At 35.1% G+C, this 22,555-nt stretch overlaps 2 protein-coding genes across 3 annotated transcripts; both read left to right on the top strand.

Moving 5' to 3' along the window:
- The first annotated feature begins 7,418 nt into the window (after window positions 1-7,418).
- On the top strand, window positions 7,419-14,039 carry LOC104108468 (probable polygalacturonase). Of its 2 annotated transcripts, XM_009617506.4 has the most exons (4): window positions 7,421-7,855; window positions 10,551-10,790; window positions 12,089-12,420; window positions 13,225-14,039. In XM_009617506.4, the coding sequence occupies exons 1-4, from the start codon at window positions 7,497-7,499 to the stop codon at window positions 13,710-13,712; spliced, it is 1,419 nt and encodes a 472-aa protein (XP_009615801.1). In that variant the 5' UTR covers window positions 7,421-7,496; the 3' UTR covers window positions 13,713-14,039. The 2 variants fall into 2 exon arrangements, with proteins under 2 accessions (XP_009615800.1, XP_009615801.1); XM_009617505.4 differs by lacking the exon at window positions 10,551-10,790 and having other exon boundaries at window positions 7,419-8,092.
- A 274-nt stretch (window positions 14,040-14,313) lies between these two features.
- LOC104108467 (putative pentatricopeptide repeat-containing protein At3g13770, mitochondrial) lies at window positions 14,314-22,348 on the top strand. Its single transcript, XM_018774940.3, has 3 exons — window positions 14,314-14,867; window positions 15,488-17,253; window positions 21,752-22,348. The coding sequence occupies exons 1-2, from the start codon at window positions 14,354-14,356 to the stop codon at window positions 16,630-16,632; spliced, it is 1,659 nt and encodes a 552-aa protein (XP_018630456.2). The 5' UTR covers window positions 14,314-14,353; the 3' UTR covers window positions 16,633-17,253; window positions 21,752-22,348.
- Window positions 22,349-22,555: the final 207 nt, after the last annotated feature.

Here is a 22,555-nt window from a genome sequence, read left to right as displayed (position 1 = left end):
AAATTACATGGTCGTTGCGTCTTTGAGATTGCTCTTAAAAGAGCAAGTGACAATAGGGACATTTGTGCCTATGTGGTCAGTTTACTGACTTTGATCAACCCAAATAGATAGTATTAGCAGAAAGTCCTCGACGGCTTGATTCTGTTAGGGTTGTTTATGATTATTTATTTAATAAATTAAATAAATAAACAATCAATGAAGAATGAATACATTAAATATACATCGCTTTATATTCCTGTTTTATAAACGCCGCTGCATCTGGGATTGAAATATTAGGTATTCATGTTGTTACTAAGTTATCCCATTATGTCCCTTTTTTTATAATTGTGGTCATGGAATTATGTTTGTTTCTTTAGGCTCCTTTTTTAATATTCGGGCTATTGATTATTTATGTGTGTGTTTAAAGTTACATAGTTTGTTAGTTACCAAAGTGATCAAACTAGATTGTTTAAAGTATTCACATGCATAAAATCTTCAGATATTTATTTTATGTGTGCAATTATATTTATATAGTTTGTTAGTCACCAAAGTGGCCAAACTAGTATGTTCATGAAAATATGCATACATAAAATTATAATTTATCCATAAAATTAATAAAATGCCAATAATTAAAAATTAGTGGATAAATTAATTTTCACTATTGCTAGAACTTAAGGATTTACTCAAAGGCGAATCAATTATTCTATGAATAGTGAATATGAAGTGAATATGATGAGGTAAAATTAATATTCTTCAGTCAAATATATATTGTCTGTCCAAAGATGGCATATATATTTGGTTAAAAATATTTAATTACCTATTAAAGACTAAATGGTACTTAAATTATGATAGTGTGTCGTAGTATTTACCCAAAGGAGAATTGCGATATGCTTTAACTGTTTTGTTGAATCCATATTGATTTGTGAGCATGTATTATCTATTTTGTAGCTATTCCTTTTCATTCGCTTGCTTCGTCTGTTACTATTTTCAACGGATTGAACTTCTCTAAATGGCGTGAACAAGTCCAGTTCCACTTAGGTGTGATGGATCTTGACTTGGCTCTGCTGAATGATAAGCCCGCTGCCATTACTGATTCGAGCAGTGCGGATGAGAAGTCTTTCCATAAAGCATGGGAACGCTCTAACATGCTAAGCCTTATGTTTATGCGAATGAATATTGCTAATAACATTAAGAGTACTATTCCACAAACAGAAAGTGTCAGGGAATACCTGAAGTTTGTGGAAGAATATTTTCGTTCTGCAGATAAGTCTCTCGCTGGTACACTAATGGCTGAACTCACGACCATGAAGTTTGATGGGTCGCATAGTATACAAAACCATATCATCGAGATGACTAACATTGCAGCAAGACTTCAGACCTTGGGGATGAAAGTGGATGATGCCTTCTTGGTTCAGTTTATTCTGAACTCGTTACTTCCTGAGTATGGACCTTTTCAAATTAACTATAACACTATTAAGGATAAGTAAAATATTAGTGAATTGTCTAGTATGCTTACTCAGGAGGAGTCAAGACTTAAGAAATAATGGAGTCATTCAATTAACCTCATGGGTCAAGGAGTTGGTAAATGACTTAAAGTGAAGCCCAACAAGTTCAAGAAGAAGAAAGTACCTGCTAAAGCTCCACAGGATGCTAAGAAGGAACATAAGGTAGATACGTATCGTTTCTGTAACAAGGAAGGACACTATCAGAAAGATTGCCTGAAACGTAAAGCTTGGTTCGAAAAGAAAGGTACAATTAGTGCTTTTGTATGTTTCGAATCAAATTTAATAGAAGTTACTAATAATACTTGGTGGCTTGATTCTGGTGCAACTGCTCATGTATCTACTACGTTGCAGGGATTCCTTACGATCCAAACTACAAATCCAAATAAGAATTTCTTGTTCATGAAAAATTGTATGAAGTCTCCAATTGAAGGCATATGGACTTATCGTTTGATCATGGAGACTAGACGTCACCTTGATCTATTACAAACTCTTTATGTACCTTCAGTTTCTAGGAATTTGATGTCTCTTTCAAGACTTGATGTTTCTGGATTTGAGGTTAGAAAGATCAGTAAAGAATGAAATTCTTCCGAATCTAAATTTTACTGATCTTACTATATGTTTGGATTGCATTAAGGGAAAGCAAACCAAGCATAGTAAGAAAGGTGCCACAAGAAGCACCAAACTTCTTGAAATTATACACATTGATATTTGTGGACCCTTTGATGTTCCATCTTTTGGTGGAGAGAAATATTTTATCACTTTTATCGATGATTTTTCACATTATGGATACATCTATTTGCTTAAAGAAAAATCTCAAGCAACAGATGCTCTCAAGGTGTTTGTTAATGAGGTTGAAAGGCAATTAGATAAAAAGATAAAAATTATTAGGTCAAATAGAGGTGATGAATATTATGGAAAATATAATGAATCGGGACAATGTCCAGGTCCATTTGCAAAGTTCCTCGAGGAACATGGCATATATGCATAGTATACTATGCCGGGAATAACTCAACAAAATGGTATTGCAGAAAGGCGTAATCGAACACTTATGGATATGGTTAGGAGCATGATGAGTAATTCCTCATTACACAAATCATTGTGGATGTATGCTCTTAAAATCGATGTATATTTATTAAACAGGGTTCCTTGTAAGGCAGTTCCAAAGACCCCTTTTGAACTGTGGACAGGAAGGAAACCTAGTTTAAGGCACCTGCATGTTTAGAGTTGCCCAACGGAAGCTAGATTTTATAATCCACAAGAAAAAAAATTAGATTCTTGAACAATAAGTGGTTACTTTATTTGTTACCCAGAAAAATCTAAAGGGTACGTGTTTTACTGTCCAAACCATAGTTCGAGAATTGTCGAAACCAGTAATGCAAGATTCATTTAGAATGGTGAAGTTAGTGGGAGTGTTGAAAAGCAAAGTGTGGAAATAAAAGAGATGAGGATCAATATTCTATTACCCACGAATGTGCCTACTTCCACACAAATACCAAATATTGTTCCAGATATTGAAGAACACTTTGACAACACCGAGCAACATTTGGATGAAACACTTCATAGAAAAACTAACTCACAAATATCTAACACAAATGAACCACAAGAAATGCCATTAAAAAAATCTCAAAGAGTTAGAAAATCGGCTATTTCGAATGATTACGTGGTTTATTTGCAAGAGTCAGATTTAGACATTGGTCTTAATAAGGATCCGATTTTATTTTCACAAGCCATAGAAAGTAATGAGTCTGACAAATGGAATGATGCCATGAATGAAGAGCTAAAATCCATGGAATGCAATAAAGTCTGGGATCTCGTTAAGACCAATCCATGGAATACAATTGCCAGAAAGTTCTAAAAGATTCGGGTGTAGATGGGTCTTTAAGACCATACGCGATTCAAACGACAATATTGAATGATACAAAGCCAGACTTATTGCCAAAGGTTATACTCAGAAAGGAGGCATTGATTATAAAGAGACATTTTCACCGGTCTCAAAGAAAGACTCGTTAAGAATTATTATGGCTTTGGTGGCTCATTATGATTTAGAGTTACACTAAATGGATGTGAAAACTGCCTTTCTTAATGGAAACATCGAGGAGGAAGTTTATATGGACCAACCAGAGGGTTTCGAAACTAAAGAAAAAGGTCAAATAGTGTGTAAACTGAAGAAGTCAATATATGGACTTAAACAAGCCTCGCGACAATGGTATATAAAGTTTAATGATACCATAACATCTTTTGGATTTGTGAAAAATAGCGTTGATCGGTGTATATACCAAAAGATCTGTGGGAGCAAGTTTATATTTTTAGTCCAATATGTTGATGATATTCTACTTGTTGCTAATGATTTAGGCATATTGCGTGAGACTAAAGATTTTCTCTCTAAGAATTTTGAAATGAAAGATATGGGTGATGCATCCTATGTGATAGGAATAGAAATATTCTGTGATAGATCACAAGGATTATTGAGATTGTCTCAGAAAGGCTATATCGAAAGAATTCTAGAGAGATTTAATATGAACAATTATTCAGCAGGAATTGTTCCAATTCAAAAAAGGGACAAATTTAGTCTCATGCAATGCCCTAAAAATGATGTTGAAGGAAAGAAAATGGAATCAATTCATTACTCTTCAATTATTGGTAGTCTGATGTATGCTCAGACTTGCACAAGATCGGATATTAGTTTTGCGATCGGAATGCTAGGAAGATATCAGAGTAACCCAGGAATTGATCACCAGAAAGATGCAAAGAAAGTTTTGAGGTACTTGAAAGAAACGAAGGATTACATGCTCATGTATAGAAGATCCAAGCATTTGGAAGTTGTTGGATACTCAGATTCAGATTTCGCTGGATGTATTGACACTAGAAAGTCCACGTTTGGTTATTTGTTCCAATTGGCTGAAGGAGCAATATCATGGAAGAGTGCCAAACAATCTGTCATTGTTACATCCACGATGGAAGCAGAATTTGTGGCTTGTTTTGAAGCCACAATTCATGCATTATGGCTGCGAAACTTTATTTCAGGGCTTGGGGTTGTTGACACCATTACTAGGCCGCTAAAAATTTACTGTGATAATTCTGCAACAGTATTCTTCTCCAAGAACGATAAGTACTCCAAAGGTGCCAAGCATATGAAATAAAAATACTTTACCATAAAGAAAAAAGTTCAGAAATAAAGAGTGTCTCTTGAGCATATTAAAACTGATCTCATGATTGCAGATCCGTTAACGAAAGGTTTACAGCCAAAGACATTTAAGGAACATGTACATAGAATGGGTCTTGGCTGTATTTATGATTGATGTATTTATGATTTTTGACACTCTGAGCTCATTTACGTGTTTTTGATATATATTAATGATTTCCTGTTTCTCATAATGGTGTACACATTATTGTTTTGAGATGTTGCAGGATAAGTCTCAATGAGACATTATTATGGACCATAATATTTTATAGCTTATGGACCTGGTACGATGAGCTGCTAATGTTGTAGTATATGGAAGGGAGTATGTAGACAAATTATATATAACCACCATAACTCAAATTTAGTAGTTTATCGTGTTATGGAATTTATGATGGACATTATAGAAGAGATTTGTTTATGCGCAACTAATGTTTATATGATTAAATATTAATGTTATGTGATTATTGGGCCAAGTGGGAGAATGTAGGATTTTTCTACATTTATTGGTGGCCCAATAAGTTTAAGGCCCATAATTAATATTTAATTAATGAGCAAATCTCATCTGTCCGATCGGTTACTTGATGGACGTACCAGATTAAGTGAGAACCTCTATAAATTGGTCCTCTCCCCACCCATTAGGATTACCGTATTTTATTTTCTCTCTTCCATCACTAAAATACTTTACCATAAAGAAAAAAGTTCAGAAATAAAGAGTGTCTCTTGAGCATATTAAAACTGATCTCATGATTGCAGATCCGTTAACGAAAGGTTTACAGCCAAAGACATTTAAGGAACATGTACATAGAATGGGTCTTGGCTGTATTTATGATTGATGTATTTATGATTTTTGACACTCTGAGCTCATTTACGTGTTTTTGATATATATTAATGATTTCCTGTTTCTCATAATGGTGTACACATTATTGTTTTGAGATGTTGCAGGATAAGTCTCAATGAGACATTATTATGGACCATAATATTTTATAGCTTATGGACCTGGTACGATGAGCTGCTAATGTTGTAGTATATGGAAGGGAGTATGTAGACAAATTATATATAACCACCATAACTCAAATTTAGTAGTTTATCGTGTTATGGAATTTATGATGGACATTATAGAAGAGATTTGTTTATGCGCAACTAATGTTTATATGATTAAATATTAATGTTATGTGATTATTGGGCCAAGTGGGAGAATGTAGGATTTTTCTACATTTATTGGTGGCCCAATAAGTTTAAGGCCCATAATTAATATTTAATTAATGAGCAAATCTCATCTGTCCGATCGGTTACTTGATGGACGTACCAGATTAAGTGAGAACCTCTATAAATTGGTCCTCTCCCCACCCATTAGGATTACCGTATTTTATTTTCTCTCTTCCATCACTAAAATACTTTACCATAAAGAAAAAAGTTCAGAAATAAAGAGTGTCTCTTGAGCATATTAAAACTGATCTCATGATTGCAGATCCGTTAACGAAAGGTTTACAACCAAAGACATTTAAGGAACATGTACATAGAATGGGTCTTGGCTGTATTTATGATTGATGTATTTATGATTTTTGACACTCTGAGCTCATTTACGTGTTTTTGATATATATTAATGATTTCCTGTTTCTCATAATGGTGTACACATTATTGTTTTGAGATGTTGCAGGATAAGTCTCAATGAGACATTATTATGGACCATAATATTTTATAGCTTATGGACCTGGTACGATGAGCTGCTAATGTTGTAGTATATGGAAGGGAGTATGTAGACAAATTATATATAACCACCATAACTCAAATTTAGTAGTTTATCGTGTTATGGAATTTATGATGGACATTATAGAAGAGATTTGTTTATGCGCAACTAATGTTTATATGATTAAATATTAATGTTATGTGATTATTGGGCCAAGTGGGAGAATGTAGGATTTTTCTACATTTATTGGTGGCCCAATAAGTTTAAGGCCCATAATTAATATTTAATTAATGAGCAAATCTCATCTGTCCGATCGGTTACTTGATGGACGTACCAGATTAAGTGAGAACCTCTATAAATTGGTCCTCTCCCCACCCATTAGGATTACCGTATTTTATTTTCTCTCTTCCATCACTAAAGTCGGCGGTAACGAAAACTAGGGCAAGGGACGAGAAACCAATTTGAATTAACGCTTCCGCTTCACGATGATGGCTTATGATTCAGGTATGTTTTCTGTACGATTTTGTGTAAGGTTATCATGTTCAAGATTCTAGTATGCAATAAAGTTTATGCTAACATTTAAAACACATTGCATACTTGTAAGGTTGTAGCACAAAAAAATAGTTTTTTAAAGTAGAGATGTATTTTTAATTACATTATATACGATCATCCTTTTATTATTAAAACATTGTATATGTTTGAAAATTATTTTTTTATTTTTTAAATTTGTAATAAAGATTTATATCTTCAATAGGGTATATGCAAGTCATTCCCACATATGAGAATATACTAAATATGTTGTTGTATAGGGCATAAGCAAGTCCATAATATAGATTAAAAGGAGAAAAAAATATTATCATATTGAAAAAGTAAAAAATGATAAATATTGATAATTAGAGGGTAAAGTAAATATTTGCCATAAAATATATTGCAAAATCTGGTTGAATGGCATTTTAAGTGTTATAGTTATAATTAAATGACTTTTTTACATAAACAAAAAAACCATAACTTTATTCAATAATTTTATATAATTGAGCGATAATTTGAATATTGAACTCAAAATACATATCGTAGTCAATCACTCCACTTTTTTATTCCATTTTCAGATCAAATCATTTCATTTTCATTCTCCGATAAACACAAAATGTTTCAACTTCAATTACTCCTCTCACTACTCACTTTATCTCTCAGTACCCAGTCATATTCTTCCACGTCAGGACTCTCCATCCTCCCATCAAAACCCAACTCCCTATCCATCTCCGTCACCAAATTCGGCGCCGCCGGCGACGGCATACACTACGACACCGTTCCAATCCAGAAAGCCATAAACGCATGCTCAGAAGCCGTTTCCAAAAACCGGCGTCAATGCCACGTTATCTTCCCGCCGGGGAAGTACTTAACGGCGACTATATTCCTGAAAACCGGCGTCTTACTGGATATTCACCGGAATGCGACAATTTTAGGAGGACCGAGATTGGAGGATTACCCGAAGGAGCGGAACAGGTGGTATGTAGTGCTGGCGGAGGATGCGGCGGATGTAGGGATTACCGGAGGTGGAGAAATCAACGGACAGGGATTGAAGTTTGTGCAGAGATTTGATGAGAAGAAAAATGTAATGGTGAGCTGGAACCACACCGGAGCTTGCCTTGGGGATGAGTGCAGGCCGAGGTTGGTAGGGTTCATAGGCTGCCGGAATATCGAAATCTCCGATGTCAGACTCATCGAGCCTGCTCTTTGGTGGTGCGTGCCTTTTACTTTCTTTCTTTCGTAGTACAGCGACTCATTAGTTTTTTGAAAGGGAACTTTTCCTTCTTTGCATCAATAATTGTTATAGCTTTCTAAGTGCTCAATTTTTTGTAGATTACAATCAACACTCCACTAATTTGTAGATACCTCATTATATTTTAAAACCAAATACTTACATTATCTTTATTATGAAAATCTCAAACAATATTAGTTTGAATGTGATTTTCATTTTATTAGAATGTTAAATGTTTGTTTTTGAAAAATATATGAATATCCATAACTATTAACTATTAAGTACTTCCTCCATTCTAATTTATGTGAACCTGTTTGAGTGGATACGGAATTTAAGAAATAAATGAAGACTTTGGGAATTTGTGATCCTAAACAAGTCAAAAAGGGGCCCAGAGTATTTATGTGATTATAAAAGTTTTTCATTAAGGGTAGAATTATAAATTTAAGCTTAATTGTTTTCAAATTTAGAAAGGGATCATTCTTTTTGGAATAGATCAAAAAAGAAATAGGTTCACATAAATTGCAACGGGATAGTATAAAAGTCGCAGTACTGATTTTTTAGGCTTACTCTATAGGTGGGAAGTGCATGGACAAATAATGGACATAAAATTACGGGAGGAGAGGATATTATGCACGGTTGAGTTTTTTTCCGGAACACATATCCTAAAGAAAAAAGAGAAAGGAAAAGAATAAATTTTACTATCATACATATGAGTCTAGGGGTGTTTATAAAAACCCGAAAAATCGAACCAAATCGAAAACAAAACCAAACCGATCAAAAAACCAATACTTTTTGATTTGGTTTGGTTTTGGTTTTGAATTTTAAAAACTAATCAAATTTGGTTTGATTTTGGTTTTAATCAAAAAAGTTTTAAAAAAAATCGAACCAAACCGACTATAGAAGTAGTTATTTCAAATTTATTATTACACCTATATATATATGTATATTTTTGTACAAAATTTCTAAAATTTTATCATAAATGTTAATCGTTTGCACTTTTAGTACAATTTTTTATCTTTGCATTCTAGTTTGATTGGTAATTTTCTTCTGTTAAGTGTAAGAATTCATTTCATGTTAAAAATAATCTATTTTTAATTGAGTCCTTAAATTATTTATCAGATTCAATTATCATCAATATATCTTGGTAAACGATAGATTTCTCAAAGGACAATTGATTTGATAGTGTTACATTGAAAATGTAGTCGCCAGAATATGTGTTTGGTAGTGTATGTCTTATATTTAAAAAAAAATCGACAAATAACCAAAAATCCGACATAATCCGAATCGAGAAAAAACTGACTTAGTTGGTTTGGTTTGGTTATAATATTTGAAAAACCGACTTACTTGGTTTGATATTTTTTTTATAGGAAAAAACCGATCCAACCTGAATCATGAACACCCTACATATGACTATAGTTAAAAGGCAAAAAAAAAAGAAATTGAAAAAAGAATAATAATGTGTCGTGTTTCTCTTCTACACGCCCCTTAAGAAATATTATTTAGGAAAGGGATTGGACTATTCTACCCTTATTTATGTCATAAGATATAATCACTCTTCATTGAATATTTATTTTATTTATGTGTTATTTCTATATTCAACAACAATTATTATTAAGGGTAAAAAAGGAAAAAAAATAATCAGATTTGTCTTAAACTTTTAAAATAATAAATAATTTGAGATAATTATTTTTAATAACCACGACTATTAATATGAGACGGAGGGATTAGTATATAATACGGCTCTATCTCGATAGAATAAAGAGATCAGATCACACGGCACGCAAAAAGAAAATCCAAAACGGCAACATTGACTAACTTTCATTAAGGAATCATACAACATTAATAATCAACATTATAAATCTCATTCGAATAGACTCATGGGACTTGATGGTCATCAAACTATCAAATATTATATTATAATATCGTTAACAAATAATTAATTAGTCAAATCTTATCCAAGAAAATACTAATAGAAAAAAACAAGTAATCCTATTTCGTAGTCAATGGCTCAACACTAAAAATTTTCATTTCCTTTTCCATTTTCCGATCAAATCATTATTTTCATTCTCCAAAAAAAGCACAAATGTTTCAGGTTCAATTACTCCTCTCACTTCTCACTTTATCTTTCACTACCCAATCATACACTTACACGTCACAACTCTCCATCCTCCAATCAAACCCCAACCCCCTATCCATCTCCGTCACCAAATTCGGCGCCGCCGGCGACGGCATACACTATGACACCGTTCCAATCCAGAAAGCCATAAACGCATGCTCAGCCGCGGTTTCCAAACACCGTCGTCAATGCCACGTCATCTTCCCACCGGGAAATTACTTAACGGCCACAGTATTCCTGAAATCCGGCGTCGTATTGGATATACATAAGAAGGCGACGATTTTGGGAGGGCCGAAGTTGGAGGATTATCCGAAGGAGCAGAGCAAGTGGTACGTAGTACTGGCGGAGGATGCGGCGGATGTAGGGATCACCGGAGGTGGAGAAATCAACGGACAGGGATTGAAGTTTGTGCAGAGATTTGATAAGAAGAAAAATGTGATGGTGAGCTGGAATCACACCGGAGCTTGCCTTGGGGATGAGTGCAGGCCGAGGTTGGTAGGGTTCATCGGCTGCCGGAATATTGAAATCTCCGATGTCAGACTCATCGAACCTGCTTATTGGTGGTGCGTGCTCTTAACACTTTTGGTCTGGCTAAAGTTGCTTCCTAGTGAAAAAGTTTAGTAGTGTAATTATTTTCTGGGGGAGGTAAATAGGAACTTTTCTCTTTTGGGTTAACTTTCTATAACTTTAAAATTTAATCAATTTTTGCTTTTAATGATAAATTTGACGAGGTTGCCACCGGAAAGATAACTAAGAGGTTCATTTGACTGAAGGAATCAGGGAATATTATAAAAAATTAATATAATAATTTAAATCATTGTCATTTATATTTTACAAGCTTAGGGTCGTATCGGCTACTCTAGGTTTTTTTTTAATCTTTTAAGTGATGCACCCACTTTATCCCCTTTACAATTTTGAATTTAAGAAAATAAGTGTAAAATACTGATCTCTTACGTGTAAAAATAAATTTTACATGTGTAAAAAAAAAAAAAGGTAGAGGCATAAAACTAAAAACAAGTTTGTAAAGAGTCAAAAAAACTAATTGACTCATGTAATTATCCAAAAATAAAACAGACGGTTTTCTATATAGTGTATAGCCAAAATTTAAGTTGCATTTTATTCCATCTCTTTCATTTTATGTAATTGTGTTTGACCATATATAGAGTTGAAGATATTAATTTGAATTTTATAATATAGTAATATTGATGGAAGAGAATATTAAAGTAGTAATTGAAAAGAGAGCAAATACTGCATCAAAGTTAAAACATGAATTTAAATTATTGAAAGTTATGAATGTTGTATAAAAATAAATTTGTGTCAATGTTTTAGAATTTCAAAATAGAAAGAAAAACGGTGCATTAAGCTCTCGCTATGCGCGGGGTCCAGGGAAGTGCCGGACCACAAATGCCTATTGTATGCAGCATTACCCTGCAATTTTACGAGAGGTTGTTTCTACGGCTCAAACTCGTGACCTCCTGGTCAATTGGAACTCACGAAATAGGAATCATTGAATATCTCAATTTTTATTTCAAAGATCCAGGGGCATGTGACATGTCCAGAATTATAAATTACTAGCTATTAATGAGAACAATCTGAAGATTTAGCTTGTTCTCACAAAAATGCAATTTGGTTTTTTGATTATCTACACCTTTAATATGTAGGAAAGTTCAAACCAATGACCAGTTTAGTCAAGGGTTGATGATGGATATAAGCTTATGTTGCATGAAATCAACCTTTAATCTTCTTTTTCTTCCCCTTAGAGGTCAATCTTTTAAAATTTGTTGTTTTCAAATTTCATTCTCTATCCCTTTCCCTGTTCTGAAATTATTTCAAGAATCCAACTAATGGTGTGATGTTGCAGTTTGCATCTTGTACGAAGCGATAACACGTCAATCAGTGATGTAACAATATATGGGGACTTCAATTCACCTAATAACGATGGTATAGACATAGAGGACTCTAACAATACGGTCATCACCAGATGCAACATAAACACAGGAGATGATGCTATCTGTCCAAAGTCATCAACTGGACCTGTCCACAACCTCACAGCAACAAACTGCTGGATTCGAACAAAATCTTCTGCCATCAAACTTGGAAGCGCTAGCTTTTACACGTTCAAGAATTTCTTATTTGACAACATTACAATTTTTGAATCTCATAGAGGCCTCGCTCTGCAAATTCGTGATGGAGGTATTCACCTTTGGTTCTTTTCTGCTAGAATGACAGTCGATATATTAATATACAAACTTTTACTTGTGTCTAACTTTGCTCCGTGTTTTACACTTGCATTTCATGAGTACATTTTTTTCATGCAGTAGAAGCAGAATTAAAACTTAAACCTTCTAGTGTTCTGATGCTTTAATCGTTCCATTTTGGTTTCTTAGGTACAAGCCTCAGTGTTGTGCCAACTTAATTCCTTGAAACCTTGTTATAGTTGCCAGGAACTAGTCATGGCAATACCAAACAGCTTAGTGCAACTAAAATCCTAAATTGCAATCAGAACTTAGATGATTTGACTGCTTAACTTTACTGAAAGTAGTCGATCAATTGGTTTGGTTTGTGTCTCAGGATATCAAATACAAGCCTAGTTCAGTTAAGCTCTTAGTTTTCTTGTATTTAGCTGTTTGTTTGACATACTTGAAATGATTCTCCTACCTACCTGAACATAAGCACTAGATTGTACAATGCTGTTAAACCTTTGCCTTTTACCTTTTTCTTTGCAACAACAATAACAACAAACTCAGTGTAATTCCACAACTGGGGTCTGGGGAAGGTAGTGTGTACGCGGCCTTACCCCCCCTACCTTGTGAAGGTAGAGAGACTGTTTCCGACAGACCCTCGGCTTGGGGTTTTTTACCCTTTTATTTGATCTTGCAAAACAAATTACCAACTCTTAATTGTTATGTTTCTCTCATGCATTTATACCTCTATTTCCCTATCTTGCTTTCTCAAATTTCAGTATTGCATTGTCTTAATTGATTATTTGCCGAGCAGGAAATGTTAGCGACATCACCTTCTCAAACATAAACATCAGCACAAGATATTACCACCCATCATGGTGGGGAAGAGCAGAGCCTATTTATGTGACAACCTGTCCAAGAGATGCAACTTCAAAAGCGGGTTCAATCTCCAATTTGCTATTTGTTAATATCACATCAACATCTGAAAACGGCATCTTCTTATCGGGTTCAGGAGGTGGAGTCCTGAGCAATCTGAAGTTCATAAACATGAACCTAACATACAAGAGATGGACAAAATATCCAGATGGTTGGGTGGATTACAGGCCAGGATGCCAAGAACTTGTAAAACACCAAACTGCTGGAGTCATGATGGAGCATATCGATGGTTTGGTTTTCGAAAATGTAGTCATGAAATGGTCTAATGATGAATCAATGAGGTGGAATAATCCTTTGGATTTCAGGCCATCGACTGTAAATAACATTTCTATGCTCAATTTCTACTCCAGATCTTACCAACAATGAGGGATTAATAGGATGCAGCGAGTAAAATTTGTTCTTCTGAAAAATAAAGCTGCAAAACACCCCTCCATTTTCCAAAACATAAATGATTTATGTGCAAATGATGAATGCAAAGTGATGTTGATTTGGATTTGCCGCAGTTGAAGGGCTGCTCCTCGTTGTACCTCTTAGCATTTGCTTTCTCACATTCTATGTAGAATAGAGATGTTGGTGTTATATAAAAATATTAACTTGAGAATGTTATACTGATGTGACATAAAAATATTGGACCCAGGACACTCTGGATTTTGGTATGGAGTTCAAATTTTACGAAGTGGCATTAATGTTTAAGTTGATGTTGAAAAAAGACGAGTATTTAAAGTTGCATGCACGAGCACAACCCAAATCTTTTAACTTTGTGTTTTTGGATTACATTAAGCTGACCTCTACTATGTACTTATCTTTTCGTTTTTAAATTTCTGACATTTTAATTAAAAATAATAACCGAAGAGTACTTTTGTTTGAGAAAATGATTTAGATGTCCGAGTACATAAAAAGACTAAAAACAAATAATATCACATATTTGGAGTACAATTTTCCCCTACACACTTGTGTGGTAAAAACCAAAATATATTATACATTAATATGCATAATAACAAAGTCTCATGGCTCCTACCTTCCCCAAAAACATGGTGAGAAAAACAACTCTATTTTTCTGTACAATGAAGCATGTATTTTCATCCATAATGAAAAAGTCATCTTTTTACCACCAGACGCCAACTTTCTTCTGCTCATGTCCGTCAAGTACTTCAACTCTTGTAGCTCTAAGCTCCGATGGTCTCCTATCAGAAGCCTTATTTGAAATGGCCAAACGAGGCCTTGAAGTGAAATTCAAGGAATACGATACTCTGTTAAACCAATGTATAAACCAAAGGGCTATAAGAGAAGGCCAAAGGGTACATACCCACATGATCAAAACCCATTATCAACCTCCAGTCTACCTCAGAACAAGGCTGATCGTTTTCTACATAAAATGTGAGCTTTTAGATGATGCTAGGTGGGTGTTTGATGAAATGCCTGAGAGAAATGTTGTTTCTTGGACTGCTCTTATTTCTGGGTATTCTCAGAAAGGGTATGTCTCTGAAGCTCTCCATCTTTTTGTTCAGATGTTGAGATCAGGTACATCTATTACTTTGAGAAGTACTTACAAATTTAGGCATATATCTTCATATCAAACACGCTTTTGCACATTTGAAACTACTTAGTTAATTAAGTAGAAAATGTATTTTGTACCATCTAGCTAAAAAGACAACTATGAACTGTTAACATGTTAATACTGGTAAGTACGAGGCTTGGTGTTGGTTGATTCAAAAGAAAAAGGAAGAGTGGATATGTAGGTATTGTCTCCTTTTGTGTTTACCATTTATTTTAGAAACTGGTGACAATATTGGTAATGAATGAGAGAGAGGCCAGCACTTAAATTTAAATGAAACTTGTGATGAGATAATAGGAAGAGTTTGATTTTGTTATCCTCTTCAATTACAATAAGTTGAAGTCTATTAGTTGCCTAAATAACTTCAGAATTTCTTAGTAAAGGGGTCAAGTTTAAAAAAGTTCTTTCTTCCTTAGAATTATTCAGTTGGTCTTGTAAGATGATTTTAAACAATTACTTGCATTTTATTGTATTTCTTAAGGTTAGAAAGTAAGGTAAACCATTAGGTTCACTCTTTACAGCTTCATTTACTGAGTAACCTTTTTTTTTCCTCCTTTGAGTAGATTATAACCAGAAAAGTTTGCAGGTACTGAGCCAAATGAGTTTACATTTGCAACCGTGCTTACATCATGTATTGGTGCCGTTGGGTTTCATTTTGGGAGACAAGTCCATTGTCTTGTGGTCAAGAGCCCTTTTGAATCACATATATATGTGGGAAGCTCACTCCTTGATATGTATGCCAAAGCTGGCAAAGTCCATGATGCTCGAGATGTTTTTGAACGCCTGCCAGAAAGAGATGTTGTCTCTTGTACTGCTATAATCTCAGGCTACGCTCAACAGGGACTAGATGAAGAGGCACTAGAGCTTTTCCGCAAGTTACAAGCAGAGGGAATGTCTTCCAACTATGTTACATATGCTAGTGTATTAACGGCCTTATCTGGACTTGCTGCAGTGGAACTAGGTAGACAATTGCATGCCCATATTATTCGATTGGAACTACCCTTCTACGCGGTGCTTCAGAATTCTCTCGTTGATATGTACTCGAAGTGTGGAAACCTCGCTTATTCAAGGAGGGTATTCAATCAAATGTCTGAAAAAACTGTGAGCTCCTGGAATGCCATGCTTGTTGGTTACAGTAAACATGGGATGGGAAAAGAGGTAGTTGAGCTCTTTGAAATGATGAGAGAAGAAAACAAGATCAAGCCTGATGGCATCACTCTTTTGGCTGTGTTATCTGGTTGCAGCCACGGAGGAATGGAGGATAAAGGTGTACAGATTTTCAATGAAATAAGTATTGGCAAAGACAGGGTCGAGGTTAGCATTGAGCACTATGGTTGTGTGGTTGATTTGCTAAGTCGAGCTGGCCAAGTAGAAAGGGCCTTTCAATTCATCAGAGAGATGCCTTTTCCACCAACTGCTGCAATTCTGGGTTCACTTTTAGGTGCTTGCTGGGCTCACCTGTGTGTTGATATTGGTGAAATTGTAGCCAAACAACTTTTAAAGATAGAGCCAGAAAATTCTGGAACTTATGTGATCCTTTCGAACTTGTATGCATCGGCAGGAAGGTGGGAAGATGCAAGAAGTGTAAGAGAGATGATAAACGAACGGGCCATTGTAAAGGAATCCGGAAAAAGCTGGATTGGTCCTGATCTTATCCATGAAACAGAGAAGGTTATAGCAAAATGTAGTGGAATTAGCAGTAAGGATCAGGTAATGTACTTATATTCCTGATTTTTAGGTTGTGTGTCTTGTTTGACATGGATGAGAAGTGAAAAAAAGAAAGAAAATGCTGCTAGGACAACTAGCTTTGGCTTATGAACTACTCTGCACATCCTTAGAAAGCATATTCAAGTGAAAATCCATGGAACTCTGCTGGCTGTCAGAGCTGACCCATGTTCCCAAGGTAGAGCTGTGAAGGAGAATCAGTTGCAAGAGGCACAGCTCAGTTTGATGATTTATTGGGTATATCCATATGGAGACTACTGGTAAAAGAATTCCAGTCTTGCTGAATTTTCTGCCCAATGGGAGGATGGGATAAAACATATCGTTAGGGATGGCAATGGGGTGGTGCGGGTTAAATGAGGTGAAGTATGAATGCGGTGCGGTGCGGGGGCGGTGCGGGGGCAAACAATTTTCTTAAAATCAGAGAGGGCAAAGCGGTTGCGGGTTAAGACCCCTTTCTTTTGAACTACACATCTAGACCTACTACTTCCTTCTCTGTTTCTCTGGTCTCCGTAGATTTTTGCCTATTACAGCTGCACTGTTCTCGACTCTCACAGTCTCATTCTCTCTCTGCTCTCTGGTTTCTCCATCCCTCTTTGCCTTTGGTCTCGCCATCTCGCTGTCTTGCTGGTAATAGTCTAACTCTACTACTTCGTTCTTCTTTTTCCTATTATTACAGAAAATTTTCCGAATCTAACTTGTTTGAATCCACAATTGTTTCTGACGAGAGATGTTAGGCTTTCATCATCTAGGATCTCTTTTGTGCCTCTTTGATTGTTTGGGTTAAACCATTAAATTATTTATACATGCATTCACTATCATGAAAATACACAAAATGCAAACAACAAACATACAACCAACAAATTGTTGAGCAGAAGCTGAAGTTGGCTGCTAAAACCGTGAAGCTGATCTTGTATTTGTCTCAGGAACGAACTTGGAAGAAACCCTGCATTTTTTTATTTCTTGTTGACTGCCTTAACTCAAAGATTTTTAATTTTTTGGTTTCCAAGTAAGTAATATTTTTCTGGATTTGCATAGATTGTTGTTAATTTGATTGTCATTATTGAGTGTATTTGAATCAGAGGTTGTGTCGAAGTTCGTTATATGGTTGAATGGGGTTGTTAATTTGATTGTCATTATTAAATTCTCTTTTCTTGTGTTTATGTGTTTATAGATAAGTATGGAGTCTCAAGATGAAGAAAATTCAATGGTTTCATCTTCTAGTACTTTTCCCATTGAAGATGAGAGCCAAAGACCGACTCAAGCTAACAAAGTTATTGGAACTAAAAATAAGAAATTGACTTTTAAAGCACAACATTTTAGATTGCTGATGATCAATGGTGTTTTCTTTGGTGATTGTTAGTATTGTAATACTCGTATCATGACAACTAGGAAAAGTGGGACAAGCTAGATATTAGACCATATTGCTAGATGTCCTAATAAGCGACAAAACTTGGATAGTAAGGGTAGTTGGGGGCTGATAATGGTAGCCAACAAAATTATTTTGATCAAGATGTTTCACGTAGAGAACATGTTCATGCCATCATTTTTTCTGAGTATCCATTGCCCATTGTTGATCATGTGGGATTTAGGAAGTTTGTTGCTAGTCTTTGGCCATTGTTCAAAACGGTTTGAACGAATACAATCATGATTGACATTCCGAATATTATTGACAATGTGAAATAAAAAACTTCTAAGTTACTGAAAAGCACCACTAGTAGAAGTGCAATAACAATTGATATGTGGACTGTATGTAACAACAAAAAGGGTTTGTGGCTATTATCTGACATTTTATTAAGGATTCATGGAGACGTCAAAGCCATTTTATGAGCTTTCATATTCCTTCTCCATACGGTAAGGCTACTTTGTGTTATGTATTGCTTAATTGTTTGTATTAGTGAATTCTTGAACCGGGAATATCAACCATTACAATTGATAATTTTAGCGGAAATGTCATGATGAGAATCTTATTAGATGAGAAACTTTGTAAAAAAGATTTATTATTGATGGGTTGAGTGTTTCATGTGCATTATGTTGCACATGTTTGAATTTGATTGTGCAAGAAGGGCTAAAGGTTATAGGAGATAGTATTAGTAACATGTGTGACCGTGTTTCATACTGGATAAGGTCATCAGGGAGAATTGAGGCGTTTGAAGAATTCGCATATTTACTACACAGTTACAACAAGCCCAGTATAATTCCACAAGTTGGGTCTGGGATTTACTATACAATTCTTGTAATAAAAAGTTGTTGTAGGAACTCAATATATCTAATGTTGAGAACCATAGAATATAAAGAGGTGTTTCAAAAGTTAAGTCTAATTGACACCAATCATTAGTGTTTTCCAACCGATGGACAATGGAGTGAAGCAAAAGATGTTTGTAATAAGTTGAAGCTCTTTTACCATATCATTGAACAATTTTCATGACTCCAATATCCGATTTCAAGTCGGTACTTTTTAAAAACTTGTTAAGCGAGATTTATAAGCATGTGTGAAGAGCTTTAATTCTTTGATTTTTTTTGTAGATTTCTTGCAAGAAGAAAGGCTTCTTGTATGTATGTGTATATTTTTACGTCCCATGAGAATAGATACCCATGCATCTAATTCTAGCTTAACTCCACAATCTTTGAAAAGTATTGACTTGAAGTTGGATGGTTAACTCCTGAAAATTGTTCAATAATATGGTAAAAGAGCTTCAACTTGTCACAAACATCTTCGACTTCACTCTATTGCCCATTAGTTAGACTCAACTTCTGAATCTATGGTTGTTCTCAACACTAATATGTTGACTACCAACGAGTAGGGCAATTATATAACCCCTTCGTTTCAATTTAACTGTCTTAGTTTGACTAGGTATGAAGTTTGAGAAAATAAGAAATACTTGCACCCAAGGGTGTGGCCTAGTGGTCAATGAAGTGGGTGAGAACCATGAAGTTTCAGGTTCAAATCCCAGCGGAGGCAAATACTAGGTGATTTCTTCCCATCTATCCAAGCCTTGGTGGATAGAGTTACCTGGTACCTGTTGCTGGTGGGAGGTGGCAGGTATCCCGTGGAATTAGTCGAGGTGCGCGCAAGCTGGCCCGGACACCACGGTTATCAAAATAAAAAAAAAAGGAATACTTTTGAATCGTGTGGTCTTAAACATGCCATGTAAAATGTTGGAATTGGAGAGTTACCAAATTTAAAAAGAGGCATTCTTTTTTAAACATACTAAAAAGAAAGTAAGATACTTAAATTGAAATGAAACATGCTAAAAAATAAGTAAGATACTTAAATTGAAACGAGGGAGTAAAACTTTTGTTACAAGAATTGTGTAGAAAACATGTGGCTCCTTCAAACCTTTCAATTATGCCTGGTGACCTATGTTGCGCGGACTCTCCAAAAATGCTGGCACACCCATGTCGGATCCTCCAAAAATGCACTACTTTTGGAGGATCCGGCACGCACATTTTGGAGAGTCCAAGCAACATAGCTGGTGATTTTATCTAGTATTCATGCACGTTGCTAATATTATCTCCTATTGCCTTAAGCCCTTGTTGTGCAATCAAAAATATGTTCAACACTATACACATGAAACAATCGACCCATCAACAACAAATTACTTTTACTAAGTTTCTCATCTAATAAAGGTTTTATCATAGCCTTTGTTGTGCTATAATGATCGGTTATAAGATATTCTGCGTTTAAGAATCCACTCAAGCAATTAAGTAGTGCATTACATGAAGTATCTCTATCATGTGGAGTAGGAACATATGCGAATCTCAGAATATGGCTCTGCAGTCTCCATGAATTATCTGATAATAGTCTCACACTTTTTGCTGTTATCTGAAGTCCATATATCAGTTGTTATAGCAATTCTGCTAGTGGTAGTTTTCAATAACTTAGACACTTTTTATTCTAATTGTCAAAATCTTCGTAATGTCGTTCTTGATTGTATTCCTTGAAATCATTTTGAACAACGAACTTCCTAAACCCCATATGATAAATAATGGACAGGAGATATTCCTGCAAAATGATGGCATGAGCAAATTCTCTACGTGAAACATCTTGATCAAAATAATTTTGTTGGATTCTATTATCACCTCCACGACACCCTCATTTTCCAAGTTCTTTGGCTTATCGGGACATCTAGCAATATGTTCTAACATAGAGCTTTTCCCCCATTTCTTAGTTGTTTTCTACGAGTATTACAATCACCAATCTAAAATATTGCCATGCTTTATTAGTCAACTTCCTCTTTTTAGTTTCAGCATCTTCATTAGTTTAAGTAGGCGTTTGACTCTCTCCTTCAATGAGAAAGTAACTGGTCTCATTTCCGGGTATTCTCAGAGAGGGCATGTCACTGAAGTTCTCCGTCTTTTTGTTGAGATGCTTTTATTTCTGTGGAAAGTACTTACCGTTTACCTATATATATCTTCATAGCAGTTCTGCATTGCAAGAGAGACAAACTCTTGCACCTTAGAAACATGTTAATTAAGTTGAGAAACTGGTTAATTTAGTTGAAACTGTATTTTATAGCATCTAGCTGAAAAGGAAACTTTATACTTTAACAAGTTAATACTGATAAGCGTGAGCTCTCTTGTGTTGGTTGTCTAAAGAAAAAGAAAGTGTGATTATGTAGGAACTGTCTCCTGTTGTCTTTACCATTTATTTTAAAAACTGGTAACAACATTGGCAATGAGGAAGAGAGCGAGACTAGCACTTACAATTACAATTTGATGAACTTGTTATGAGATAATAGGAAGAACTTGATTTTGTTTTCCCTTCAATGAACATAAGTTGAAGTATATTAGTGACCTAAATAAGTTAAGCATTTCTCAGCTAAGGAATCTTGTTTGAGAAATTCTTACTTCTTTTGAATCATTCAGTCGATTTTGTAAGATAATTGTAATGAATGGCATGAATTTAGTGGACCACTTAATGTTAAAAAAGTATGGTAATCAATTGGGTTCACTCCTGGAAGCTTTCATTTTTGGTCCTTTTAGTTAGATCATAACCAGAAAAATCCACTGTCTTTAGTGTCTTGTGGTCAAGAGTCCTTTTGAATCACATGTATATATTAAAGTTTACTCCTTGATATGTATGCCAAAGCTGGCAAAGTTCATGATGTTCGATGTGTTCTTGAAGGCCTGCCACAAAGAGTTGTTGTCTCCCGTACTGCTTTAATCTCAGGCTATGCTCAACAGCGATTAGATGAAGATGCACTAGAGCTTTTCCGCCAGTTACATGCAGAGTGAATGTCTTCCAGTGGAGGATGTTCCTTGAGAGCTTGATATTTGCATTGTGGCTCTTGCATATAATGGGGTAGAGTTTTCTAATGGACTCCTAAAGCAGCTGTCAGCCATTTAGTAGAAGGAAGGAAACAGTACCTACAGAAACCACATGTATCAGTTGTCAATGATTTACAAATTTAATAACCACAGCTCTCAGGATTTCTGCTTATTGTGAAGTGATCAGCTCTTCAAAGTGTTTGGTTATCAGGAATTTCGTTGATTGAAGATGCCTGTACTGGTAGCCTCAGACATATTAGTATCATCTACTGGAATTAGGATCACTTGAAATGCTGAGCTAATTTATCCAAACTAGGTTGCTTGGTTTCAGTGTGCAGATTTTCACAAACATAATAGAAGTTATCCTGCTTCTTTCTTGTTTGGAGAAATACTGATTGAATAAATACTTATTGGTGGCTCAAATAAGTGGAGATCATCCATGCACTTCCCCAGACCCCATTTGTGGAATTTCCTTGTCCTTGTTGTTGTTGTTGTTGTTGTTATTGTCATCGCTTCCATGCACTATTTGGAACACCGTATATTCATGAACTAAATTAAACTCAAGTTCGTCAATTTCTAAGGTAAACATAAGTTTAGGATTCAACATATTATGAAATTAATTTGCATGATATAAGCTCTAATTTTCCATTACAAAAATAAA

This window comes from Nicotiana tomentosiformis, chromosome 3, assembly GCF_000390325.3.
Source record: "Nicotiana tomentosiformis chromosome 3, ASM39032v3, whole genome shotgun sequence".
Classification (NCBI taxonomy): Eukaryota; Viridiplantae; Streptophyta; class Magnoliopsida; order Solanales; family Solanaceae; genus Nicotiana; species Nicotiana tomentosiformis.
Note: the sequence above shows the minus strand (reverse complement) of the source record. Positions and strands in the feature narration are given on the sequence as shown.